Source organism: Bombina bombina, chromosome 1 (genome assembly GCF_027579735.1).
Source record: "Bombina bombina isolate aBomBom1 chromosome 1, aBomBom1.pri, whole genome shotgun sequence".
Taxonomy (NCBI): domain Eukaryota; kingdom Metazoa; phylum Chordata; class Amphibia; order Anura; family Bombinatoridae; genus Bombina; species Bombina bombina.
The window spans coordinates 1,401,455,481-1,401,478,957 of NC_069499.1; the positions used below are offsets into that span (position 1 = coordinate 1,401,455,481).

The following is a 23,477-nucleotide window of genomic DNA, read 5'->3' on the forward strand; positions in this document are numbered from 1 at the left end:
CTAATATCAAATTTGCGTAATTTCCATGATATTCTGTGTTGAAGAGATACATAGGCATCTAGAGCACTCCTGAAATGGTCTGGCTCCTAAGCATGTCCCTGCTTTTCAACAAAATATACCAAGAAAAGGAAGAAGAATTAATAATAAAAGTAAATTAATTGTTAGATATCACACGCTCTTATCTGAATCATGAAAGAAAAATTTGGGGTTTCATATCCCTTTAAACACAATATACAGAATGGCCAGCAACTCGCTTAGATGATTTTAAGCAGGAATCCTCCTTTCCTTTACCCACAAGTAGTGATCTATTCTTGTTCATTGGTATAACATTCTAAATTAAATGTTTTCTAGCTAGATCCTTTGAACAGCTGTATAATTTCTATTAATATAAGATGTTTTTGCCTGTCATAACCATGCATTATTTGTCCATATTCTCAAAATTAATTTGTTTTTCTTTCCAAGAATCCTCCCTGTAATGTATTATGTTATGCATTCATCTTATTATTTTTACATTCAAATGTTTGGTAATCTCTTGGAATTGGAGTTCAATACGGATGCTTCTTGTTTTAAATCACTTGAAGGTCATCTTTGAATCTTTCCCAGGATCGTAAAAATATCAAAATTTAACTTTTAGAACACCATTTCCAATCCTGTATAGCAAACAGATGGAATATGCTAAACATTATTTTATTTTATTTATTCAAGGAATAGCTTTGGGTAGGCCTGAAACCATTGGCTTTTAGAGATTTTTCTTAATGAGACACTGCTATTTTTGCCATAAGTGTATTTTTAACTGATTTCTGAAAAGATTCCAGGATATTAAATAATTAAAGCAGCAATGTTCCTGGCATTGACTATGTTGGTCACATGTCCCTTTACTGTCTCTCTGATCATTTTACCATTTATAGGGCCTCTTATTCTCCTTTCCTCTCACTCTACTTTATGCCCTCTTTCTTCTGTCACTTCACACCTCACTCTCAATAGTATCCCTTGCACAGACATTGACAAATTTGTCACATAGGAGCCAGGACTTTTTTTTAAAGGAGCCAGCTAAGGGTTTTGCATAAATATATATCATTATCCAAAATGTATTGGTAGCCAGAAGTTTTTTGAGCCAGGGCCATGATTTGACAGGGTCCCTGAACATAGTGTGCTTCTTTATTTAGGAAGAAAAGGTTTAACAGTCTCTCTGAACCTATGTTTTTTTTCTTCTTCTATGTTTTCCTACACACATTCTTACTTTTCCACATATTCTTCACTTCTCAATGCATCACAGAACCACTCGGATAGCAACACCTGAAACAGTTTAAAGAAAAAAAACTAATTATATAGAAAAATTTACTATGGATGTTTATAATTGTACTTTAATGATGATGCTTCAATGTTTTTAAAAATAAAATAAAAAATCTGATTTTAATAGTTTCCTTCTTTATTTTTTTATTTTTTTAATAGAAAACACTACCAACAACTCCACTGGACAATCCAGAGCTGTGATTGCAGCAGCTGCCAGAAGAAGAGACAACAGCCACAACGAATATTATTACGAAGAAGCTGAACATGAGCGCAGAGTGCGAAAAAGGAAGGCTAGGTATGCCATGACTTTTAAGAATGAGAAAATAACGTATTTAAAGCTCAAATATAGATAGCTATTTAAATGGACATAAAACACCATATTTTACTTAATCAATTATACACTTGACCTTTTTATTTATGCAGTTACAAAATCCATTCTAGATCTTGGAACTGCATAAATAAAAAGGATCCAGTGATAATCAATCTTTGGTTTAGTATTCATGTGCAGATACTGTCCACCCAGACTAAAACAAAAGTTTTGGACTTTAGGAAGGCTGATTTTTCGTACATGGGAGAATACCTAAACAACTATTTTAAAAGGGTAAACCCTTATTACGGACGTTCAAGAACAGTGGGAATTTTTGAAGGGTGCCATTTTAGATGTAATCGCACACTGTATTAGACGTCTGTAAAAGAAAGCGGAAACCAATATGGTTTTCAAAAATAAGAAGTAGTAAAAAAAAGTCACACACAGTCGGATGATGATATCCAAATATGGAGAATCCAATAAAAGACCAAGCAGTTAATTAGGAAGTTTAAAGTGCATGCAGAAGAGAACATAGCACAGTCAGTAAAACAAGGGGACAAAACCTTCTTTAGATATATCAGCAAAGAAGAAAAACTAAGGTTATTAAAGGGTTTTAAAGGAACTTCAATCAGTGCTATCTGCCCTATTAACTGATCTGTTTAATCTGTCACTATTGACAGGAATTGTTCCAGATGATTGGAGAATAGCGAATAATGTACCTCGTCATAAAAAGGGCAGTAGGGAAGAATCTGGCTACAGGCCAGTAAGTTTAATTTCAGTAGTTGGGAGAAAGAATTATGACCTGCATAAAGACAAACAATATAGAGGACCAAAATCAGCATGGTGTTACTTCAGGGAGATCATATCAGACTAGTGGTGTTCATCAGTGTTCAGTTCTGGAGCCTGTTTTGTTTAACATTTATCAGAGATATCCGCAAAGTATGTCTGTTTGCAGATGATACAAAAATTTGTAATAGAGTAGATGTTCCAGGGCAGGTAGACAAAATAAGAAGTTATATACAATAATTGGAGGATTGGACAAATGACTGATCTAAAGTTTAACACTGCAAAGTGTTAAAATTATGCATTTAGGGAAGAAAAATCCAAACATCAGTTCAAGTCAATGACACTTTACTGACTGTTACAAATGAGGAACGGGACTTTACAGAAAGGGTGATTGATTAAAGTGAAGGTAAAGTTACCTTGACACTGATACAGAATCCAATTATTTTTTAAAAATGAATGGGACTTTCATTCATGATTTTTTACATTATTACTTCAAAAGCCATTATTTTCTATTTAAAATCCTTTTTTGCCGATTTTCACAATCATCCCGCTCTGTATTTTTTTATTTTATTTCTGGTCACGTTTTTAGAGCAACCAGTTGAATTTCTGGCCGTTAGGTGCCCGTGACCCGACGTCATCCGCCCACTCGCTATACTGCGCATGCGCTAGAGTCTATTTCTCAATCAAAGACTACACCGGGCGTTCTAGTTTCGCGCATGCGTACTGTTTCTGCTTAAGGCCAGTTAATGTTGGTTGAAGGGAGATGGGTGCGCTTAGAATCGCGCATGCGCAGTTAGATTGCTCATCGTGAACGCGCTCCTGCTGTTACGTATAGAGCCGGGTAGGATCACTCTATACGTAACAGCACATTACAAACCGGATGTAGAGGTTGGGAGGAGTTATGGACAGAACGGTAGGGAAAAATATAGTTTAAAAAAAAAGACAAATATAATTTTTTTTATAAAATAAAGTTAGCGATTAGCATATTCTATGTTCAAGGAATACATAGATATATTCAAATTACATAAACTTTACCTTCACTTTAATGGAATAAGCTTCCACAAAAGATGGTAATGGCAAACACTCTGGGGGACTTTAAGAATGCCTGGGATAAGCATAAGACTGTCCTACAAACTAGATAAGTTTATACTTTTAGGAAATACAGAGCAGACTTGGGGCTATGGCTCTTATCTGCCGTCAAAATCTATGTTTCTATCTTGACTGGCCTATCAGGATACTAGGAGATATCCCTATTGGCAACTCTTCTGAGCAGTGCAACAAATAGGGAGTAAAAGATTTTTCACTTTACTTCTGCTACCAAATGTACTATTTTCTCTTGGTATGTTTTTTTTTTTATTGAAAAGCACATATCTAGGTAAGCTCTGTAGGAGCAATGCACTGCTGGTAGCTAGCTTGTGATTGGTGGATATATGCGTAACTCTTGTCCAAATGTTTTTAGCTAGGTCAAAGTGTAGTGCATTGTTCCTCTGGATATTCACAAAGTCAATAAACATATTTCGAACATTTTATTTTATTTTTCCACTCTGTGTCCATTTAAATTAGCCCCATGCCTGAGTAGTAAAATAACTTGGATACCACATTTCACTATTCACAACTTTACACCATTCTAATTGGAGGCTATTGTTTTTTTTTATTAACCTAGTAATCAGACAGTTCCATGTTCCTTCCCTGCAGCAATCAACACATTTATTTATTTTGGAGATTAGGATTGTGCTCAATTTACATTATTTTGCATAATTGTCAACAAGTCATAAAATAGAGGGAAATTTCATTAAGGGGCATTCTAATGTAAAAAATATAATTTAAATGCTCTGTTTAATTAATTTTCAAATGCACAAAGGTGATAAGTCTAATCACTGGCCATATCCTCATCTGGAACAGAAAGGAGAGGCATTTAATCCATAGCAAAAAATAAAAATAAAATAAAAAATATATATTTAAAAGTAAAAAATTGCGTTTTATATATGTATTTTAAATTAACAAAAAGATGTGTATTCTTTGACATTATGTTGAGGGTAACTTAACGAGAGTTCTTATAATAACTAAAACCTGCAACTCCAGAGCATAATAATTACAAAGATAGGTGTCCACCACTTCCAAGGTTCTGTAGGTGCATGCTATAGGGTCGTGTATAAACCCAAAAACTGTAAAAAGTCCAAAGAATAGCAGCACCGTTCTTAAAGGGACACTCAATCAAACTGAAACTTTTATTATTCAGATAGAGCATGCCATTTTAAACAACTTTCCAATTTACTTCCATTAACTAAATGTGCACAGTCTTTTTATATTTAAACTTTTTGAGTCACCAGCTCCTACTGAGCATGTGCAAGAATAAGTGTGTATGCATTTGTGAATGACTGATGGCTGTCACATGGTACGTGTGTGCATTTGTGATTGGCTGATGGCTGTCACATGGTACAGGGGGAGTGGAAAAAGACATAACTTTTAAAATTGTCAGAAAAAAAATCTACTCATTTGAAGTGCTATTGCATTGTCTTGTTATATTGCATTTGTTGATTATGCAAATCTACTGTATTGACTGGTCCTTTAAGTGTATATAGTATTTATTGGAACATCCCCAAATCACACACAGTTTCGATCTACATTACCTTAATCTTGCAACATATGTAGAACGAAACGTCGTCGTGTGATTTGATGATGTTCCGATAAATACTATATACACTTAAGAACGGTGCTACTCTTCTTTGGACGTTATTCCAGAGCATAACAGTCTGTAATCCTTTGTAATGGGAGTATGTGAGGCTTATTCCCTTTCTGTAGTTCATAGCTTTTATTATTATTATTATTTTTAAATGTAGTCTTCAACAGTAAAGACAAACCTAATACAACATAAATGTTGCCTATGGAATAGCTTTTCAAAATCTGTTTGGGACAAGTGATCAGTTAGTTTTTGTCTGTGAGAATGTAGGTAACTCGCTAATTGTGTATGTGTATATCAGGATTAAGAGGCAGGCAACTGCTTCCATGATTTCCCTATAGGGTTTTAGCTTGTTCCCATTTAGAATACTACAAAAGGTCCCTTGACTCTGGTGATGCTTAGGGTTGACTGCCGCTTCCCTCTACAGAAGGGTTTATCTGTTTTATTTTTAGAAAGGGACAGTGGTGGTCAGCCAGGGAACATTTTATTTTTTTACATTATAAAGTTGAATGAATGAGTGTCCGGTTTTTAACAATACTATTAAAAACAGGAGCACTGTCATTCATGAAACTTTACATTGCAGCATTTTTTTTTTTTTTTTAAATACTTACCTTTTTCTTTACCAAAGACAGACCGCGATCCTCCGCCCGCTCATTGCTGGGGTGAGTACAGAGGATCACGGTTTGGGTTTCCTAACGAAAAACTAAGTATTTACATTGCACCGTCTTTTTTTGTTTTTTAAAAGTTTAATGAATGAAAGTGCCCCTGTTTTTAATAGTACTTCTCTTGTAAGATGTATCGAGTCCACGGATTCATCCTTACTTGTGGGATATTCTCCTCCCCTACAGGAAGTGGCAAAGAGAGCACCCACAGCAGAGCTGTCTGTATAGCTCCCCCCTTAGCTCCACCCCCCAGTCATTCTCTTTGCCTACTCTAGAAGTGCAGAGCGAGTGTGGTGACAAAAATGTTAGTTTTTTATTTCTCAAGCAAAAGTTTATTTTAAATGGTGCCGGTGTGTACTATTTACTCTCTGGCAGAAAAGAGATGAAGATTTCTGCAAGGAGGATTATGATCTTAGCACTTTGTAACTAAGATCCACTGCTGTTCTCACTAGGGCTGAAGAGTACAGGAAAACTTCAGTTGGGGGAACGGTTTGCATGCTAAGCTGCATATGAGATATGTTCAGATAGAAAAGGCTGGCACTATCCCCATGAGGGAAGGGTAAGCTGTATTCAGACACTTGGATAGGAATTTCAGCTTGCTTGAAGGGCTCATTTGTTACTGGTGACACTGTTAGAAAAAAAAAACAAAAAACAAACAAAAAAAAACGTTTTTGTTTGTTCAGTAAATGTTGCAATTATAACGTTTTTTGAAGGGACTAAAGGGGTCATTGTGGCTTGTGTTAGGGTTTTTTAACCCACATGGTTAATTAAGAGATACTCAGGTGTTTTTCTAATAGGCCTCAAAACATTGAGTAAGGTGGGAGGGGCACCATATGCCACATGTAAGGTAGCCTTGCTGAGCCCTGCATTAAATGGCATTTTTATTGTTGTATTAAGATTAATTCATCACATCAGTGTTACTAGAAAAGGACTGTAGTATAGGGAAACCAATACAATATGTATAATAATTGATTTGTAGTTTGAATAAAGCATTTTTCTACAAATATTGTAGTGACCAGTTTGTTCCTTAAACAACACCAAACTTTTTTGAAATAAGATCAATACCTCTAAATATTAACTACACAATTTTAGGGGAAAAGTGATCTTGTTGAACTCTTGAGGGTCCTTTATCTTTAATGAATGTACTTTTGCAGGCTTGTTGTAGCTGTGGAAGAGGCCTTCACACATATTAAACGTCTTCAGGAAGAGGACCAGAAAAATCCCCGGGAAATAATGGATCCCAGAGAGGCAGCTCAGGCAATATTTGCCTCAATGGCAAGAGCCATGCAGAAGTACCTTAGAACTACAAAACAACAGCCCTATCACACCATGGAGAGTATATTACACCACCTGGAATTCTGCATCACTCATGACATGACTCCAAAGGTCAGACATGCTCTTTTATATGACCCTATGTAACTTTCATAACTAAGAATTAAAGGGGTACTGTACTATACAATTTGTTTCCTCTTAAAGTGACATTAAACACTAAACAAATGCTAGATAGAATGATGCATTTATAGAAAATATTAGTCTGAGAATAACAGATATATTTTTTAAAAGTTTCTTTAGCGGTTTAAATATTGAGACAATAAGTGTGAAGTTATAGTATCTTTAAAACAATGGGAGATGCCATGTTGTAACTTAGGTTAACTTTTCTGCTGTGGCCAATTTAGGGGTAGTTATAAGTAGGTCACTAAAGTGTTCAGTGAATGGCTATGTGAAATAGAACAGTATTCTTCACTTCCATTTCTAACACAAACTGAAAAGCTCATAATTTCAGATTAGAATTAGGAAAAGGGGACAAAATAAATAAAAGTATATTGCAGACTTTTTTTTATATATATAATATATATGATTTATCATTTTATATTACCATATCAAAGTGATTAATGTCCATTTTTTAATGTGTTTCAAATTAATTGATATACCTACTACACAGTATTAAATGTATGGCAAATTGTTCTTTCATGTTTATTTCTGTATTTGAAATGGCTGTGTTTCATACAGGTGATGAGAATCCACAATCCATTACTCATAGGAATTACTCTTCTCTACAACTAGTAGGAGGCAAATATTTCTAAACCCCTCCCACATACATCCATTCTTTAATTTGCCTCCGATGGAGGTGGTTGAAGAATGAAGATGTACATGTGATCTTCAGAGAAAGGGGGTTTCAGTCTATATGTTGAGGCCCGGTTTATCCTCAGAGTACAGTGCTTGTCAGAGGGGATGTATTTGGGGTATGGTTTATGATTCTATGGTTTCACCTCATGGGAAATCTTTCATAAACCCTCTGTAATCGGTTGCAGGGACGTGTGTCTATTGGTAAGTATATACTTTACATGCTTTTTTAAAAGAAAAGAAAACAAAACACTCATTTAGCTATATTATGGGCACTTTTTTGTTTAAAAAGTTTGTGCATGTTGGGTTTACACTCATGTTGGCGCACGTCCCTCAGTCTCTTAGGAGCTGCAGATTATTGCTCTTGTTAAGTGTATCCAGTCCACGGATCATCCATTACTTGTGGGATATTCTCCTTCCCAACAGGAAGTTGCAAGAGGATCACCCACAGCAGAGCTGCTATATAGCTCCTCCCCTCACTGCCATATCCAGTCATTCTCTTGCAACTCTCAACAAAGATGGAGGTAGTAAGAGGAGAGTGGTGTATTATAGTTGGTTTTTTTTCTTCAATCAAAAGTTTATTATTTTTAAATGGTACCGGAGTGTACTATTTTATCTCAGGCAGCATTTAGAAGAAGAATCTGCCTGCGTTTTCTATGATCTTAGCAGAAGTAACTAAGATCCACTGCCGTTCTCACATATTCTGAGGAGTGAGGTAACTTCAGAGGGGGAATGGCGTGCAGGTTATCCTGCAATAAGGTATGTGCAGTTAACATTTTTCTAGGGATGGAATTTGCTAGAAAATGCTGCTGATACCGGATTAATGTAAGTTAAGCCTAAATACAGTGATTTAATAGCGACTGGTATCAGGCTTATTACCAGAGATACATACTCTCATAAAAGTGCAATATAAAACGTTTCCTGGCATGTTTAATCGTTTTTATATATGCTTGGTGATAAAACTTATTGGGGCCTAGTTTTTTTCCACATGGCTGGCTTGATTTTTGCCTAGAAACAGTTTCCTGAGGCTTTCCACTGTTGTAATATGAGTGGGAGGGGCCTATTTTAGCACTTTTCTGCGCAGCTAAAATTACAGACAGAGACATTCACCTTCCCTCTGCATGATACAGGACATCTCTGAAGGGCTCAAAAGGCTTCAAAAGTTGCGTTTGAGGAAGGTAACAGCCACAGTAGAGCTGTGGCAGTTGTTGTGACTGGTTTTAAAAGCGTTTTTTTTTTTTTTCATTGTTATTCCGTTTTTGGTATTAAGGGGTTAATCATCCATTTGCAAGTGGGTGCAATGCTCTGCTAACTTGTTACATACACTGTAAAAATTTCGTTAGTGTAACTGCCTTTTTTCACTGTTATTTCAAATTTTGACAATTTGTTTTTCTTAAAGGCGCAGTAACGTTTTTTATATTGCTTGTTAACTTGGTTTAAAGTGTTTTCCAAGCTTGCTAGTCTCCTTGCTAGTCTGTACAAACATGTCTGACACAGAGGAAACTACTTGTTCATTATGTTTAAAAGCCATGGTGGAGCCCCATAGGAGAATGTGTACTAAATGTATTGACTTCACCTTAAACAGTAAAGATCAGTCTTTATCTATAAAAGAATTGTCACCAGAGGGTTCTGTCGAGGGGGAAGTTATGCCGACTAACTCTCCCCACGTGTCGGACCCTTTGCCTCCCGCTCAAGGGACTCGCGCTAATATGGCGCCAAGTACATCAGGGACGCCCATAGCGATTACTTTGCAGGACATGGCTGCGATCATGGATAATACCCTGTCAGCGGTATTAGCCAGATTGCCTGAATTTAGAGGCAAGCACGATAGCTCTGGGGTTAGACGATATACAGAGCGCGTAGATGCTGTAAGAGCCATGTCTGATACTGCGTCACAATATGCAGAACATGAGGACGGAGAGCTTCAGACTGTGGGTGACATCTCTGTCTCTGGGAAACCTGATTCAGATATTTCTAATTTTAATAAGCTTGAGAACCTCTGTGTATTGCTTGGGGAGGTGTTAGCTGCTCTGAATGACTGTGACACAATTGCAGTGCCAGAGAAATTGTGTAGACTGGATAAATACTATGCAGTGCCGGTGTGTACTGATGTTTTTCCAATACCTAAAAGGTTTACAGAAATTATTAGTAAGGAGTGGGATAGACCCGGTGTGCCCTCCCCCCCCCCCCTCCTATATTTAAAAAAATGTTTCCAATAGACGCCACTACACGGGACTTATGGCAGACGGTCCCTAAGGTGGAGGGAGCAGTTTCTATTTTAGCAAAGCGTACCACTATCCCGGTTGAGGACAGTTGTGCTTTTTCAGATCCAATGGATAAAAAATTAGAGGGTTACCTTAAGAAAATGTTTATTCAACAAGGTTTTATTTTACAGCCCCTTGCATGCATTGCGCCTGTCACTGCTGCGGCGGCGTTCTGGTTTGAGGCCCTGGAAGAGGCCATCCATACGGCTCCATTGACTGAAATCATTGACAAGCTTAGGACACTTAAGCTAGCTAATTCTTTTGTTTCTGATGCCATTGTTCATTTGACTAAACTAACGGCTAAGAATTCTGGATTCGCCATCCAGGCGCGTAGGGCGCTATGGCTTAAATCCTGGTCAGCAGACGTGACTTCAAAGTCTAAATTACTCAGTATTCCTTTCAAGGGGCAGACCTTATTCGGGCCTGGTTTGAAAGAAATTATTGCTGACATTACTGGAGGTAAGGGTCATACCCTTCCTCAGGACAGGGCCAAATCAAGGGCCAAACAGTCTAATTTTCGTGCCTTTCGAAATTTCAAGGCAGGTGCAGCATCAACTTCCTCTGCTTCAAAACAAGAAGGAACTTTTGCTCAATCCAAGCAGGCCTGGAAACCTAACCAGTCCTGGAACAAGGGCAAGCAGGCCAGAAAGCCTGCTGCTGCCTCCAAGACAGCATGAAGGAACAGCCTCCTATCCGGCAACGGATCTAGTAGGGGGCAGACTTTCTCTCTTCACCCAGACGTGGGCAAGAGATGTTCAGGATCCCTGGGCGTTGGAGTTAATATCTCAGGGATATCTTCTGGACTTCAAAGCTTCTCCTCCACAAGGGAGATTTCACCTTTCAAGATTATCTGCAAACCAGATAAAGAAAGAGGCATTCCTACGCTTAGTGCAAGACCTTCTAGTAATGGGAGTGATCCATCCAGTTCCGCAGACGGAACAAGGACAGGGTTTTTATTCAAATCTGTTTGTGGTTCCCAAAAAAGAGGGAACCTTCAGACCAATTTTGGATCTAAAGATCTTAAACAAATTCCTCAGAGTTCCATCATTCAAGATGGAAACTATTCGGACCATCTTACCCATGATCCAAGAGGGTCAGTACATGACCACAGTGGACTTAAAGGATGCCTACCTTCACATTCCGATTCACAAGAATCATCATCGGTTCCTAAGGTTTGCCTTTCTAGACAGGCATTACCAATTTGTAGCTCTTACCTTCGGGTTGGCTACAGCCCCGAGAATTTTTACAAAGGTTCTGGGCTCACTTCTGGCGGTTCTAAGACCGCGAGGCATAGCGGTGGCACCTTATCTAGATGACATCCTGATACAGGCGTCAAGCTTTCAAATTGCCAAGTCTCATACAGAGATAGTTCTGGCATTTCTGAGGTCGCATGGGTGGAAAGTGAACGAAGAAAAGAGTTCTCTATCTCCTCTCACAAGGGTTTCCTTTCTAGGGACTCTTATAGATTCTGTAGAAATGAAAATTTACCTGACGAAGTCCAGGTTATCAAAACTTCTAAATGCTTGCCGTGTTCTTCACTCCATTCTGCGCCCTGCGGTGGCTCAGTGCATGGAAGTAATCGGCTTAATGGTAGCGGCGATGGACATAGACCGCTGCAATTATGCATGCTCAGTCAGTGGAATGGGGATTACACAGATTTGTCCCCTCCACTAAATCTGGATCAGGAAACCAGAGATTCTCTTCTCTGGTGGTTATCTCGGGTCCACCTGTCCAAGGGTATGACCTTTCGCAGACCAGATTGGACGATTGTAACAACAGATGCCAGCCTTCTAGGTTGGGGTGCAGTCTGGAACTCCCTGAAGGCTCAGGGTTCATGGACTCAGGAGGAGAAACTCCTCCCAATAAATATTCTGGAGTTAAGAGCAATATTCAATGCTCTTCTAGCTTGGCCTCAGTTAGCAACACTGAGGTTCATCAGATTTCAGTCGGACAACATCACGACTGTGGCTTACATCAACCATCAAGGGGGAACCAGGAGTTCCCTAGCGATGTCAGAAGTCTCCAAGATAATTCCCTGGGCAGAGACTCACTCTTGCCACCTATCAGCGATCCATATCCCGGGCGTAGAGAACTGGGAGGCGGATTTTCTAAGTCGTCAGACTTTTCATCCGGGGGAGTGGGAGCTCCATCCGGAGGTGTTTGCTCAATTGGTCCATCGTTGGGGCAAACCAGAACTGAATCTCATGGCGTCTCGCCAGAACGCCAAGCTTCCTTGTTACGGATCCAGGTCCAGGGACCCAGAAGCGACGCTTATAGATGCTCTAGCAGCTCCTTGGTTCTTCAACCTGGCTTATGTGTTTCCACCGTTTCCTCTGCTCCCTCGACTGATTGCCAAAATCAGACAGGAGAGAGCATCGGTGATTCTGATAGCGCCTGCGTGGCCACGCAGGACCTGGTATGCAGATCTGGTGGACATGTCATCCTTTCCACCATGGACTCTGCCTCTGAGACAAGACCTTTTAATACAAGGTCCTTTCAATCATCCGAATCTAATTTCTCTGAGACTGACTGCATGGAGATTGAACGCTTGATCCTATCAAAGCGTGGCTTCTCTGAGTCAGTCATTGATACCTTAATACAGGCACGAAAGCCTGTCACCAGGAAAATCTACCACAAGATATGGCGTAAATATCTTCATTGGTGTGAATCCAAGAATTACTCAAGGAGTAGGGTTAGGATTCCTAGGATATTGTCCTTCTTCCAAGAGGGTTTGGACAAAGGATTATCAGCTAGTTCTTTAAAGGGACAGATTTCTGCTCTGTCTATTCTTTTACACAAGCGTCTGGCAGAAGTTCCAGACGTTCAGGCATTTTGTCAGGCTTTAGTTAGAATTAAGCCTGTGTTTAAACCTGTTGCTCCTCCATGGAGCTTAAACTTGGTTCTTAAAGTTCTTCAAGGGGTTCCGTTTGAACCCCTTCATTCTATTGATATCAAACTTTTATCATGGAAAGTTCTGTTTCTGATGGCTATTTCCTCGGCTCGAAGAGTCTCTGAGTTATCTGCCCTACATTGTGATTCTCTTTATCTGATCTTTCATTCAGATAAAGTAGTTCTGCGTACAAAACCTGGGTTTTTACCCAAGGTGGTTTCTAACAAGAATATCAATCAAGAGATTGTGTCCTAATCCTTCTTCAAAGAAGGAACGTCTTTTGCATAATCTAGACGTAGTCCGTGCCTTGAAGTTTTACTTACAAGCTACTAAAGATTTTCGTCAAACATCTAAACTGTTTGTTGTTTACTCTGGACAGAGGAGAGGTCAAAAGGCCTCGGCAACCTCTCTTTCTTTTTGGCTTCGGAGTATAATCCGTTTAGCCTATGAGACTGCTGGACAGCAGCCCCCTGAAAAAATTACAGCTCATTCTATTAGAGCTGTGGCTTCCACCTGGGCCTTTAAAAATGAGGCTTCTGTTGAACAGATTTGCAAGGCTGCGACTTGGTCTTCGCTTCATACCTTTTCAAAATTTTACAAATTTGACACTTTTGCTTCTTCGGAGGCTGTTTTTGGGAGAAAGGTTCTACAGGCAGTGGTTCCTTCCGTTTAAGTTCCTGCCTTGTCCCTCCCATCATCCATGTACTTTAGCTTTGGTATTGGTATCCCACAAGTAATGGATGATCCGTGGACTGGATACACTTAACAAGAGAAAACATAATTTATGCTTACCTGATAAATTTATTTCTCTTGTAGTGTATCCAGTCCACGGCCCGCCCTGTCCTTTTAAGGCAGGTCTAAAATTTAATTAAACTACAATCAGTCACCACTGCACCCTATGGTTTCTCCTTTCTCGGCTAGTTTCGGTCGAATGACTGGATATGGCAGTGAGGGGAGGAGCTATATAGCAGCTCTGCTGTGGGTGATCCTCTTGCAGCTTCCTATTGGGAAGGAGAATATCCCACAAGTAATGGATTATCCGTGGACTGGATACACTACAAGAGAAATAAATTTATCAGGTAAGCATAAATTATGTTTTTGCGCACTCTGCCTGTCAGGTTAGTGCATGTCCCTTTTAGTTTTCTCGCGTGTTGGTGTACGCACTTCAGGTTAGCACACATTTGCATGCGTCGTGGTGTTTTTGGCGCTCTCAATCTCATTTAAACTGTCCGTTGTTTGGCGCTCGTTCTGAGGTAATGTTTACTTTTGTTCTTGTCTTTTTCAGCTTCAGAGTGCCAATTCTCTTTGTGATGCTGTGTTTTATATTAGATAAGATTAAAGGGCCATTATACACTCATTTTTTCTTTGCATAAATGTTTTGTAGATGATCTATTTATAAAGCCCATAAAGTTTTTTTTTTTTTTTTTAAATGTATAATTTTGCTTATTTTTAAATAACATTGCTCTGATTTTCAGACTCCTAACCAAGCCCCAAAGTTTTATTTGAATACCGTCAGCTACCTTCTCCAGCTTGCTCCTGTTTGTGTAAAGGGTCTTTTCATATGCAAAAGAAGAGGGAGGGGGGGAGTGTCTTATTTCCCACTTGCAGTGGGCTTTCCAACTACCTTTTCAACAGAGCTAAACTGAAAGCTTCTAAGTATGTTTTTAAACCATTTTATACTGGATTTTTATATCAGTATCTGTGCATCTTAGTCTTTATAGTAGTGTCTATTACATGCAGTTATATGAAAATGAGTGTATACTGTCCCTTTAATGTCAAACGCATGTCTTTAACAATTCTTGCCAGGAGGGCCTTGCGGCTTAAGGTCTGCTGATATGGTGTCTAAATCTAGATTCTTTCTTTTCATGTAAAGAAGTTATTTGGGTCTGATTTATATTTTGATATTTCTACTATTACTGGAGGTAATGGAGCTTTTCTTCCTAAAGACAGAAAGTCTAAATGAAAATCCAAAGCTTCTAATCGTTTTCGTTCCTTTCGTCACAATACGGAACAGAAAAAATACTCCTGTTCAAAAGCCAGGTTCCTCTGGTTCAGTCTGGGGACCTAATGCTAACAAGAACAAGTCTAAGCAGGGTAAGACAGCTATCCCTACTACCAAAACTGCAAGAAGGTGCGGCCCCCGATCCAGAAGTACCGGTTGGGGGGCAGATTAAGCCTCTTTCAGGAGACTTGGCTTCAGTCTGTTCCAGATCCCTGGGTTCAGAATGTTGTTTCTCAGGGATATAGAATTGGATTCAGAACAAGGCCTCCTAGAGTTTTTTTTTTTCTTTTATGTCCAATGTTCCAAGGAATCTGGTAAAAGCTCAAGCTTTTCTTCAATTTGTCTCAGATCTGGATTATATGGTAGTGATTGTTACAGTTCTTTTGCAGGAACAGGGGATAGAGTTTTATTCAAATCTCTTCATTGTTCCAAAGAAGTAAGGCACGTTCAGACCAGTTCTGGATCTAAAAATTCTTAACAAGTTTGTAAGAATTCCATCTTTATAGAATTGAAACTATCAGGACTATACTGCCTTTTGTTCAGCAAGCTCAGTTTATTTACACAATAGGTTTAAAGGATACTTACCTTCATGTTCCAATTCAGAGAACATTACCAGTTTCTGAGCTATGCTTTTCTGGACAAGCACTTTGTTTGTTGCTCTTCCATTTGGTCTGGTTATAGCTCCAATAATATTTTCCAATGTTCTGGGTGCCCTTTTGTCTGTAATCCGAGCTCAGGGTATTGCAGTATTTCCTTACCTGGACGATATCTTGGTTAAAGCTCCCTATTTTCCTTTAGCAAAATTTCACGCCAACCAACTCCTTGTTGTTTCTTCAAAAGCATGGTTGGAAAATCCATTTTTCAAAGAGTTCTTTGGTTCCTCAGACAAAGGTTACTTTCCTAGGTTTCTTAATAGACTCTGTCAATGAGTCTTTCTCAAACAGAGCATATAAGGTTAAGATTGGTGTTAGCGCCATTGAAGTTAACAAGAGAGACTGAAGGTTCAGACAAGCTGTGTATGGAAGTACTAGGTCTCATGATTGCAGCTTCAAATAAAATTCAATTTGCTTGATTTCACATGAGGCCTATTCAGCTTTGTATGCTGCGTCAATGGTTCAGGGATTATACTCAGCTGTCACAGATATTTTTGGATCCCAGTACAAGTCAGTTTCTAACTAGGTGACTGGATCAATCAGTTTATTATTCAGGAGACTTCTTTCTCACTACAGATGCAAGTCTTTCAGGTTGGGGAGCTGTTTAATGGTCTCTGACAGCACAGGGGTTTTGGGATTCTTGGGAGGAGAGGTTGCTTATCAATGTTCTGGAACTCTGTGCAATTTTCAGGGCCCTTCAAGCTTGGCCTTTGTCTGTAAACGGAGATAAGACTCCCTTTTTAACAGACAGTTGTCACAGCAGTAGCTTATGTCAACCATCAAGGGGGAACTCGTAGTTCCCTGGCTATGATGGTGTCCCGGATTCTCTCTTGGGCAGAAGCCAATTCTTCTCTAGTCCTCTGCAATTCACATACCAGGAGTGAACATTTGGGAGGCAGACTTTCTCAGTCAGTCTCTTCACCAGAAGAGATCCACAATGTGATTGTGTTCAATCACATTGCGGATCTTTGGTGTCTCCCAGAAATATATCTTATGGCCTCTTGTTTGAACAACAAACTTCCCAGGTACTTTGCAAAGTCCAGGTATCCTAAGGCAGAGGTAGTGGATACTCTAGTAGTTCCGTGGTCATTTTAGCCTGCTTATCTGTTCCCTCCTCTGGTGGTTCTTCCCAGAGTTAGAGAAGTCATTTGTATTTGATTGCCTCAGCGTGGCCTTGCAGGATTTGGTATGCAGATCTGGTTCAGATGTCCAGTTGCTCTCCTTGGCCTCGTCCTCGGTCAGAGCTTCTGTCTCAAGGCCCTTTTTTTCCATCCGGATGTCGAGTCTCTAAACTTGATGGCATGGAAATTTTAACGCTTAGTTCTTAGACATAGGGTTTTTTTCAGATTATGTGATTGAAACTCTGATTTCTAGGAATATTTATCACAATATTTGCAAAGTCTTCATTTCCTGGTGTATATATAATGTTTTTTCCTGGCATTCTTTTAGAATTCATAGGGTTATTCAGTTTTTCTTCTGTTAAGTGTGATCAGTCCACGGGTCATCATTACTTCTGGGATATTAACTCCTCCCCAACAGGAAGTGCAAGAGGATTCACCCAGCAGAGCTGCATATAGCTCCTCCCCTCTACGTCACTCCCAGTCATTCTCTTGCACCCAACGACTAGATAGGAGGTGTGAGAGGGCTATGGTGATTATACTTAGTTTTATATCTTCAATCAAAAGTTTGTTATTTTAAAATAGCACCGGAGTGTGTTATTACCTCTCTGGCAGAGTTTGAAGAAGAATCTACCAGAGTTTTTGCTATGATTTTAGCCGGAGTAGTTGAGATCATATTGCTGTTTCTCGGCCATCTGAGGAGAGGTAATCTTCAGATCAGGGGACAGCGGGCAGATGAATCTGCATAGAGGTATGTAGCAGCTTTTATTTTCTGACAATGGAATTGATGAGAAAATCCTGCCATACCGATATAATGTCATGTATGTATACTTTACACTTCAGAGAATTACACTGTAAGAAGTACATAAAGCTGTTTAATAACTAGAAATTATGTTTAACGTTTTTGCTGGAATGTAAAATCGTTTTCATTTGCTGAGGTACTGAGTGAATAAATGTTTGGGCACCATTTTTCCACTTGGCAGTGGCTTAAATCTGTTTTTTTCTGTCAGTTTCTGTTCTCCCTCACTGCTGTGTGTGAGGGGGAGGGGCGGTTTTGGCGCCTTTTTCTATGCATCAGTTATTTCAGTCAGCAGCTCATTGTATTTCCTGCATGATCCGGTTCATCTCTACAGAACTCAGGGGTCTTCAAACTTATTTTGAGGGAGGTAATTTCTCTCAGCAGAGCTGTGAGAATTATAGTTTGACTGATATAAAAACTTTTATTCTGTAATTTGTTTCCTGCTTTCAGAAATTGTTATCTTTGTTAATGGGATTAAACCTTTGCTAAAGTTGTGTTGTTTACAAGGATTGAGGCTATAACTGTTTCAATTTATTAATTTTCAACTGTCATAGATTTTCTGTGCTTCTTAAAGGCACAGTACGTTTTTAATTGAATTGTATTCCAAGTTGCAAGTTTATTTGCTAGTGTGTTAAACATGTCTGATTCAGAGGATGATATCTGTGTCATTTGTTGCAATGCCAAAGTGGAGCCCAATAGAAATTTATGTACTATCTGTATTGATGCTATTTTAAATAAAAGTCAATCTGTACAAATTGAACAAATTTCACCAAACAACGAGGGGAGAGTTATGCCGACTAACTCGCCTCACGTGCCAGTACCTGCATCTCCCGCTCGGGAGGTGCGTGATATTGTAGCGCCGAGTACATCTGGCCGGCCATTACAAATCACATTACAGGATATGGCTTCTGTTATGACTGAAGTTTTGGCTAAATTACCAGAACTAAGGGGTAAGCGTGATCACTCTGGGGTGAGAACAGAGTGCGCTGATAATATTAGGGCCATGTCAGATACTGCGTCACAGGTTGCAGAACATGAGGACGGAGAACTTCATTCTGTGGGTGACGGTTCTGATCCAAACAGACTGGATTCAGATATTTCAAATTTTAAATTTAAACTGGAAAACCTCCGTGTATTACTAGGGGAGGTGTTAGCGGCTCTGAATGATTGTAACACAGTTGCAATACCAGAGAAAATGTGTAGGTTGGATAAATATTTTGCGGTACCGACGAGTACTGAGGTTTTTCCTATACCTAAGAGAATTACTGAAATTGTTTCTAAGGAGTGGGATAGACCCGGTGTGCCGTTCTCACCCCCTCCGATATTTAGAAAAATGTTTCCAATAGACGCCACCACACGGGACTTATGGCAAACGGTCCCTAAGGTAGAGGGAGCAGTTTCTACTTTAGCTAAGCGTACCACTATCCCGGTGGAGGATAGCTGTGCCTTTTCAGATCCAATGGATAAAAAATTAGAGGGTTACCTTAAGAAAATGTTTGTTCAACAAGGTTTTATATTGCAACCCCTTGCATGCATTGCGCCGATCACGGCTGCAGCGGCGTTCTGGATTGAGTCTCTGGAAGAGAACATTAGTTCAGCTACTCTGGACGACATTACGGACAGGCTTAGAGTCCTTAAACTAGCTAATTCATTCATTTCGGAGGCCGTAGTACATCTAACTAAACTTACGGCGAAGAATTCAGGATTCGCCATTCAGGCACGCAGGGCGCTGTGGCTAAAATCCTGGTCAGCTGATGTTACTTCTAAGTCTAAATTGCTTAATATACCTTTCAAAGGGCAGACCTTATTCGGGCCCGGGTTGAAAGAGATTATCGCTGACATTACAGGAGGTAAAGGCCATGCCCTGCCTCAGGACAAAGCCAAAACTAAGACTAGACAGTCTAATTTTCGTTCCTTTCGTAATTTCAAAGCAGGAGCAGCATCGACTTCCTCTGCACCAAAACAGGAAGGAGCTGTTGCTCGCTACAGACAAGGCTGGAAACCTAACCAGTCCTGGAACAAGGGCAAGCAGACCAGGAAACCTACTGCTGCCCCTAAAACGTCATGAATTGAGGGCCCCCGATCCGGGATCGGATCTAGTGGGGGGCAGGCTTTCTCTCTTCGCCCAGGCTTGGGCAAGAGATGTCCAGGATCCCTGGGCGCTAGAAATAATATCTCAGGGATACCTTCTGGACTTCAAATCCTCTCCTCCAAGAGAGAGATTTCATCTGTCAAGGTTGTCAACAATCCAGACAAAGAAAGAGGCGTTTCTACGCTGCGTACAAGAGCTCTTGTTAATGGGAGTAATCCACCCAGTTCCACGATCGGAACAGGGACAGGGGTTTTACTCAAATCTGTTTGTGGTTCCCAAAAAAGAGGGAATTTTCAGACCAATCCTGGACTTAAAGATCCTAAACAAATTTCTAAGAGTTCCATCGTTCAAGATGGAAACTATTCGAACAATTTTGCCCATGATCCAAGAGGGTCAGTACATGACCACAGTGGATTTAAAGGATGCTTACCTTCACATACCGATTCACAGAAATCATTACCGGTATCTAAGGTTTGCCTTTCTAGACAGGCATTACCAATTTGTAGCTCTTCCATTCGGATTGGCTACGGCTCCAAGAATCTTCACAAAGGTTCTGGGCACTCTTCTGGCGGTACTAAGACCGCGAGGAATTTCAGTAGCTCCGTACCTAGACGACATACTGATACAAGCTTCAAGCTTTCAAACTGCCAAATCTCATACAGAGTTAGTACTGGCATTTCTAAGGTCACATGGATGGAAGGTGAACGAAAAGAAAAGTTCACTCGTTCCACTCACAAGAGTTCCCTTCCTGGGGACTCTTATAGATTCTGTAAAAATGAAGATTTACCTGACAGAGGACAGGTTAACAAGACTTCAAAGTGCTTGCCGCACCCTTCATTCCATTCAACACCCGTCAGTGGCTCAATGCATGGAGGTAATTGGCTTAATGGTAGCGGCAATGGACATAGTACCCTTTGCTCGCCTACACCTCAGACCACTGCAACTGTGCATGCTAAGTCAGTGGAATGGGGATTACTCAGACTTATCCCCTTCTCTGAATCTGGATCAAGAGACCAGAAATTCTCTTCTTTGGTGGCTTTCTCGGCCACATCTGTCCAGGGGGATGCCATTCAGCAGACCAGACTGGACAATTGTAACAACAGACGCCAGCCTTCTAGGTTGGGGTGCCGTCTGGAATTCTCTGAAAGCTCAGGGACAATGGAGTCAGGAGGAGAGTCTCCTGCCAATAAACATTCTGGAATTGAGAGCAGTTCTCAATGCCCTCCTGGCTTGGCCCCAGTTGACAACGCGGGGTTTCATCAGGTTTCAGTCGGACAACATCACGACTGTAGCTTACATCAACCATCAGGGAGGGACACGAAGCTCCCTAGCTATGATGGAAGTATCAAAGATAATTCGCTGGGCAGAGTCTCACTCTTGCCACCTGTCAGCAATCCACATCCCGGGAGTGGAGAACTGGGAGGCGGATTTCTTAAGTCGTCAGACTTTTCATCCAGGGGAGTGGGAACTTCATCCGGAGGTCTTTGCCCAAATACTTCGACGTTGGGGCAAACCGGAGATAGATCTCATGGCGTCTCGACAGAACGCCAAGCTTCCTCGTTACGGGTCCAGATCCAGGGATCCAGAAGCAGTCCTGATAGATGCCCTGACAGCACCTTGGGACTTCAGGATGGCTTACGTGTTTCCACCCTTCCCGATGCTTCCTCGATTGATTGCCAGAATCAAACAAGAGAGAGCATCAGTGATTCTAATAGCACCTGCGTGGCCACGCAGGACTTGGTATGCAGATCTGGTGGACATGTCATCCTGTCCACCTTGGTCTCTACCTCTGAAACAGGACCTTCTGATTCAGGGTCCCTTCAAACATCAAAGTCTAACTTCTCTGAAGCTGACTGCTTGGAAATTGAACGCTTGATTTTATCAAGACGTGGGTTTTCTGAGTCAGTTATTGATACCTTAATACAGGCTAGGAAACCTGTTACCAGAAAGATTTACCATAAGATATGGCGTAAATACCTATATTGGTGTGAATCCAAAGGTTACTCTTGGAGTAAGGTTAGGATTCCTAGGATATTATCTTTTCTACAAGAAGGTTTAGAAAAGGGTTTATCCGCTAGTTCATTAAAGGGACAGATCTCAGCTCTGTCCATTCTGTTACACAAACGTCTGTCAGAAATTCCTGACGTCCAGGCTTTTTGTCAGGCTTTGGCCAGGATTAAGCCTGTGTTTAAAACGGTTGCTCCACCATGGAGTTTAAACCTTGTTCTTAATGTTTTACAGGGCGTTCCATTTGAACCCCTTCATTCCATTGATATAAAGTTGTTATCTTGGAAAGTTCTATTTTTAATGGCTATTTCCTCGGCTCGAAGAGTCTCTGAGTTATCAGCCTTACATTGTGATTCTCCTTATTTGATTTTTCATTCGGATAAGGTAGTTCTGCGTACTAAACCTGGGTTCTTACCTAAGGTAGTTACTAACAGGAATATCAATCAAGAGATTGTTGTTCCTTCTTTATGCCCAAATCCTTCTTCGAAGAAGGAACGTCTACTGCACAACCTGGATGTAGTCCGTGCTCTAAAATTTTACTTACAGGCAACTAAGGAATTTCGACAAACGTCTTCTCTGTTTGTCGTTTACTCTGGGCAGAGGAGAGGTCAAAAAGCTTCTGCTACCTCTCTTTCTTTTTGGCTTCGTAGCATAATTCGTTTAGCTTATGAGACTGCTGGACAGCAGCCTCCTGAAAGGATTACAGCTCATTCCACTAGAGCTGTGGCTTCTACTTGGGCCTTTAAGAATGAGGCCTCTGTTGAACAGATTTGCAAGGCTGCAACTTGGTCTTCGCTTCATACTTTTTCCAAATTTTACAAATTTGACACTTTTGCTTCATCGGAGGCTATTTTTGGGAGAAAGGTTCTTCAGGCAGTGGTTCCTTCTGTATAAAGAGCCTGCCTATCCCTCCCGTCATCCGTGTACTTTTGCTTTGGTATAGATATCCCAGAAGTAATGATGACCCGTGGACTGATCACACTTAACAGAAGAAAACATAATTTATGCTTACCTGATAAATTCCTTTCTTCTGTAGTGTGATCAGTCCACGGCCCGCCCTGTTTTAAGGCAGGTAATATTTTTTAATTTATACTCCAGTCACCACTTCACCCTTGGCTTTTCCTTTCTCGTTGGTCCTTGGTCGAATGACTGGGAGTGACGTAGAGGGGAGGAGCTATATGCAGCTCTGCTGGGTGAATCCTCTTGCACTTCCTGTTGGGGAGGAGTTAATATCCCAGAAGTAATGATGACCCGTGGACTGATCACACTACAGAAGAAAGGAATTTATCAGGTAAGCATAAATTATGTTTTGCAGAATGGCTTAGATAAGGGTCTGTCTGCTAGTTCTCTGAAAGTACAGATTTCAGCTCTTTGTTTTGTTCCACAGAAAGATTGCTAATCTTCCTGATGATCATTGTTTTGTTAATGCTTTGGTCCATATTAAACCTGTTATCAAGCCTATTTCTCCTCCATGGAATCTTAACCTAGTGTTAATGGTTTTAAACTACTTTCTTGGAAAGTGTTATTTCTTTTGGCTATATCTTCTGCTAGAAGAGTTTTTTTTTTTTTTTTTTACGGACATCTCATTTTTTGCCAAAGGTGGTTTCTTCAGACTACATTGGTAGAGTGTTTGATTGGTGTTCCTTCTTTGTGTCCTAATCCTAAGAAAGCTTCTAAAAGATTTTTACATTTTCTAGATGTTAGTGCATTGATATGTTGATGCTACTAAAGATTTTAGACAAACTTCTAGTTTTGTTTTTCTTCTTAAATGGAAAGAGTGCACAGCTGCATTAATTACTT

General features: G+C 40.1%; 1 protein-coding gene across 1 annotated transcript in view; it reads left to right on the forward strand.

Moving 5' to 3' along the window:
* VANGL2 (VANGL planar cell polarity protein 2) overlaps positions 1 to 23,477 on the forward strand; it is a 242,454-nt gene that overhangs the window by 199,233 nt on the left and 19,744 nt on the right. The window contains exons 7-8 of the mRNA XM_053705147.1: positions 1,453 to 1,588; positions 6,883 to 7,114. Coding sequence (XP_053561122.1) covers positions 1,453 to 1,588; positions 6,883 to 7,114 — 368 coding nt within the window. The remainder of the gene's footprint in view (positions 1 to 1,452; positions 1,589 to 6,882; positions 7,115 to 23,477) is intronic.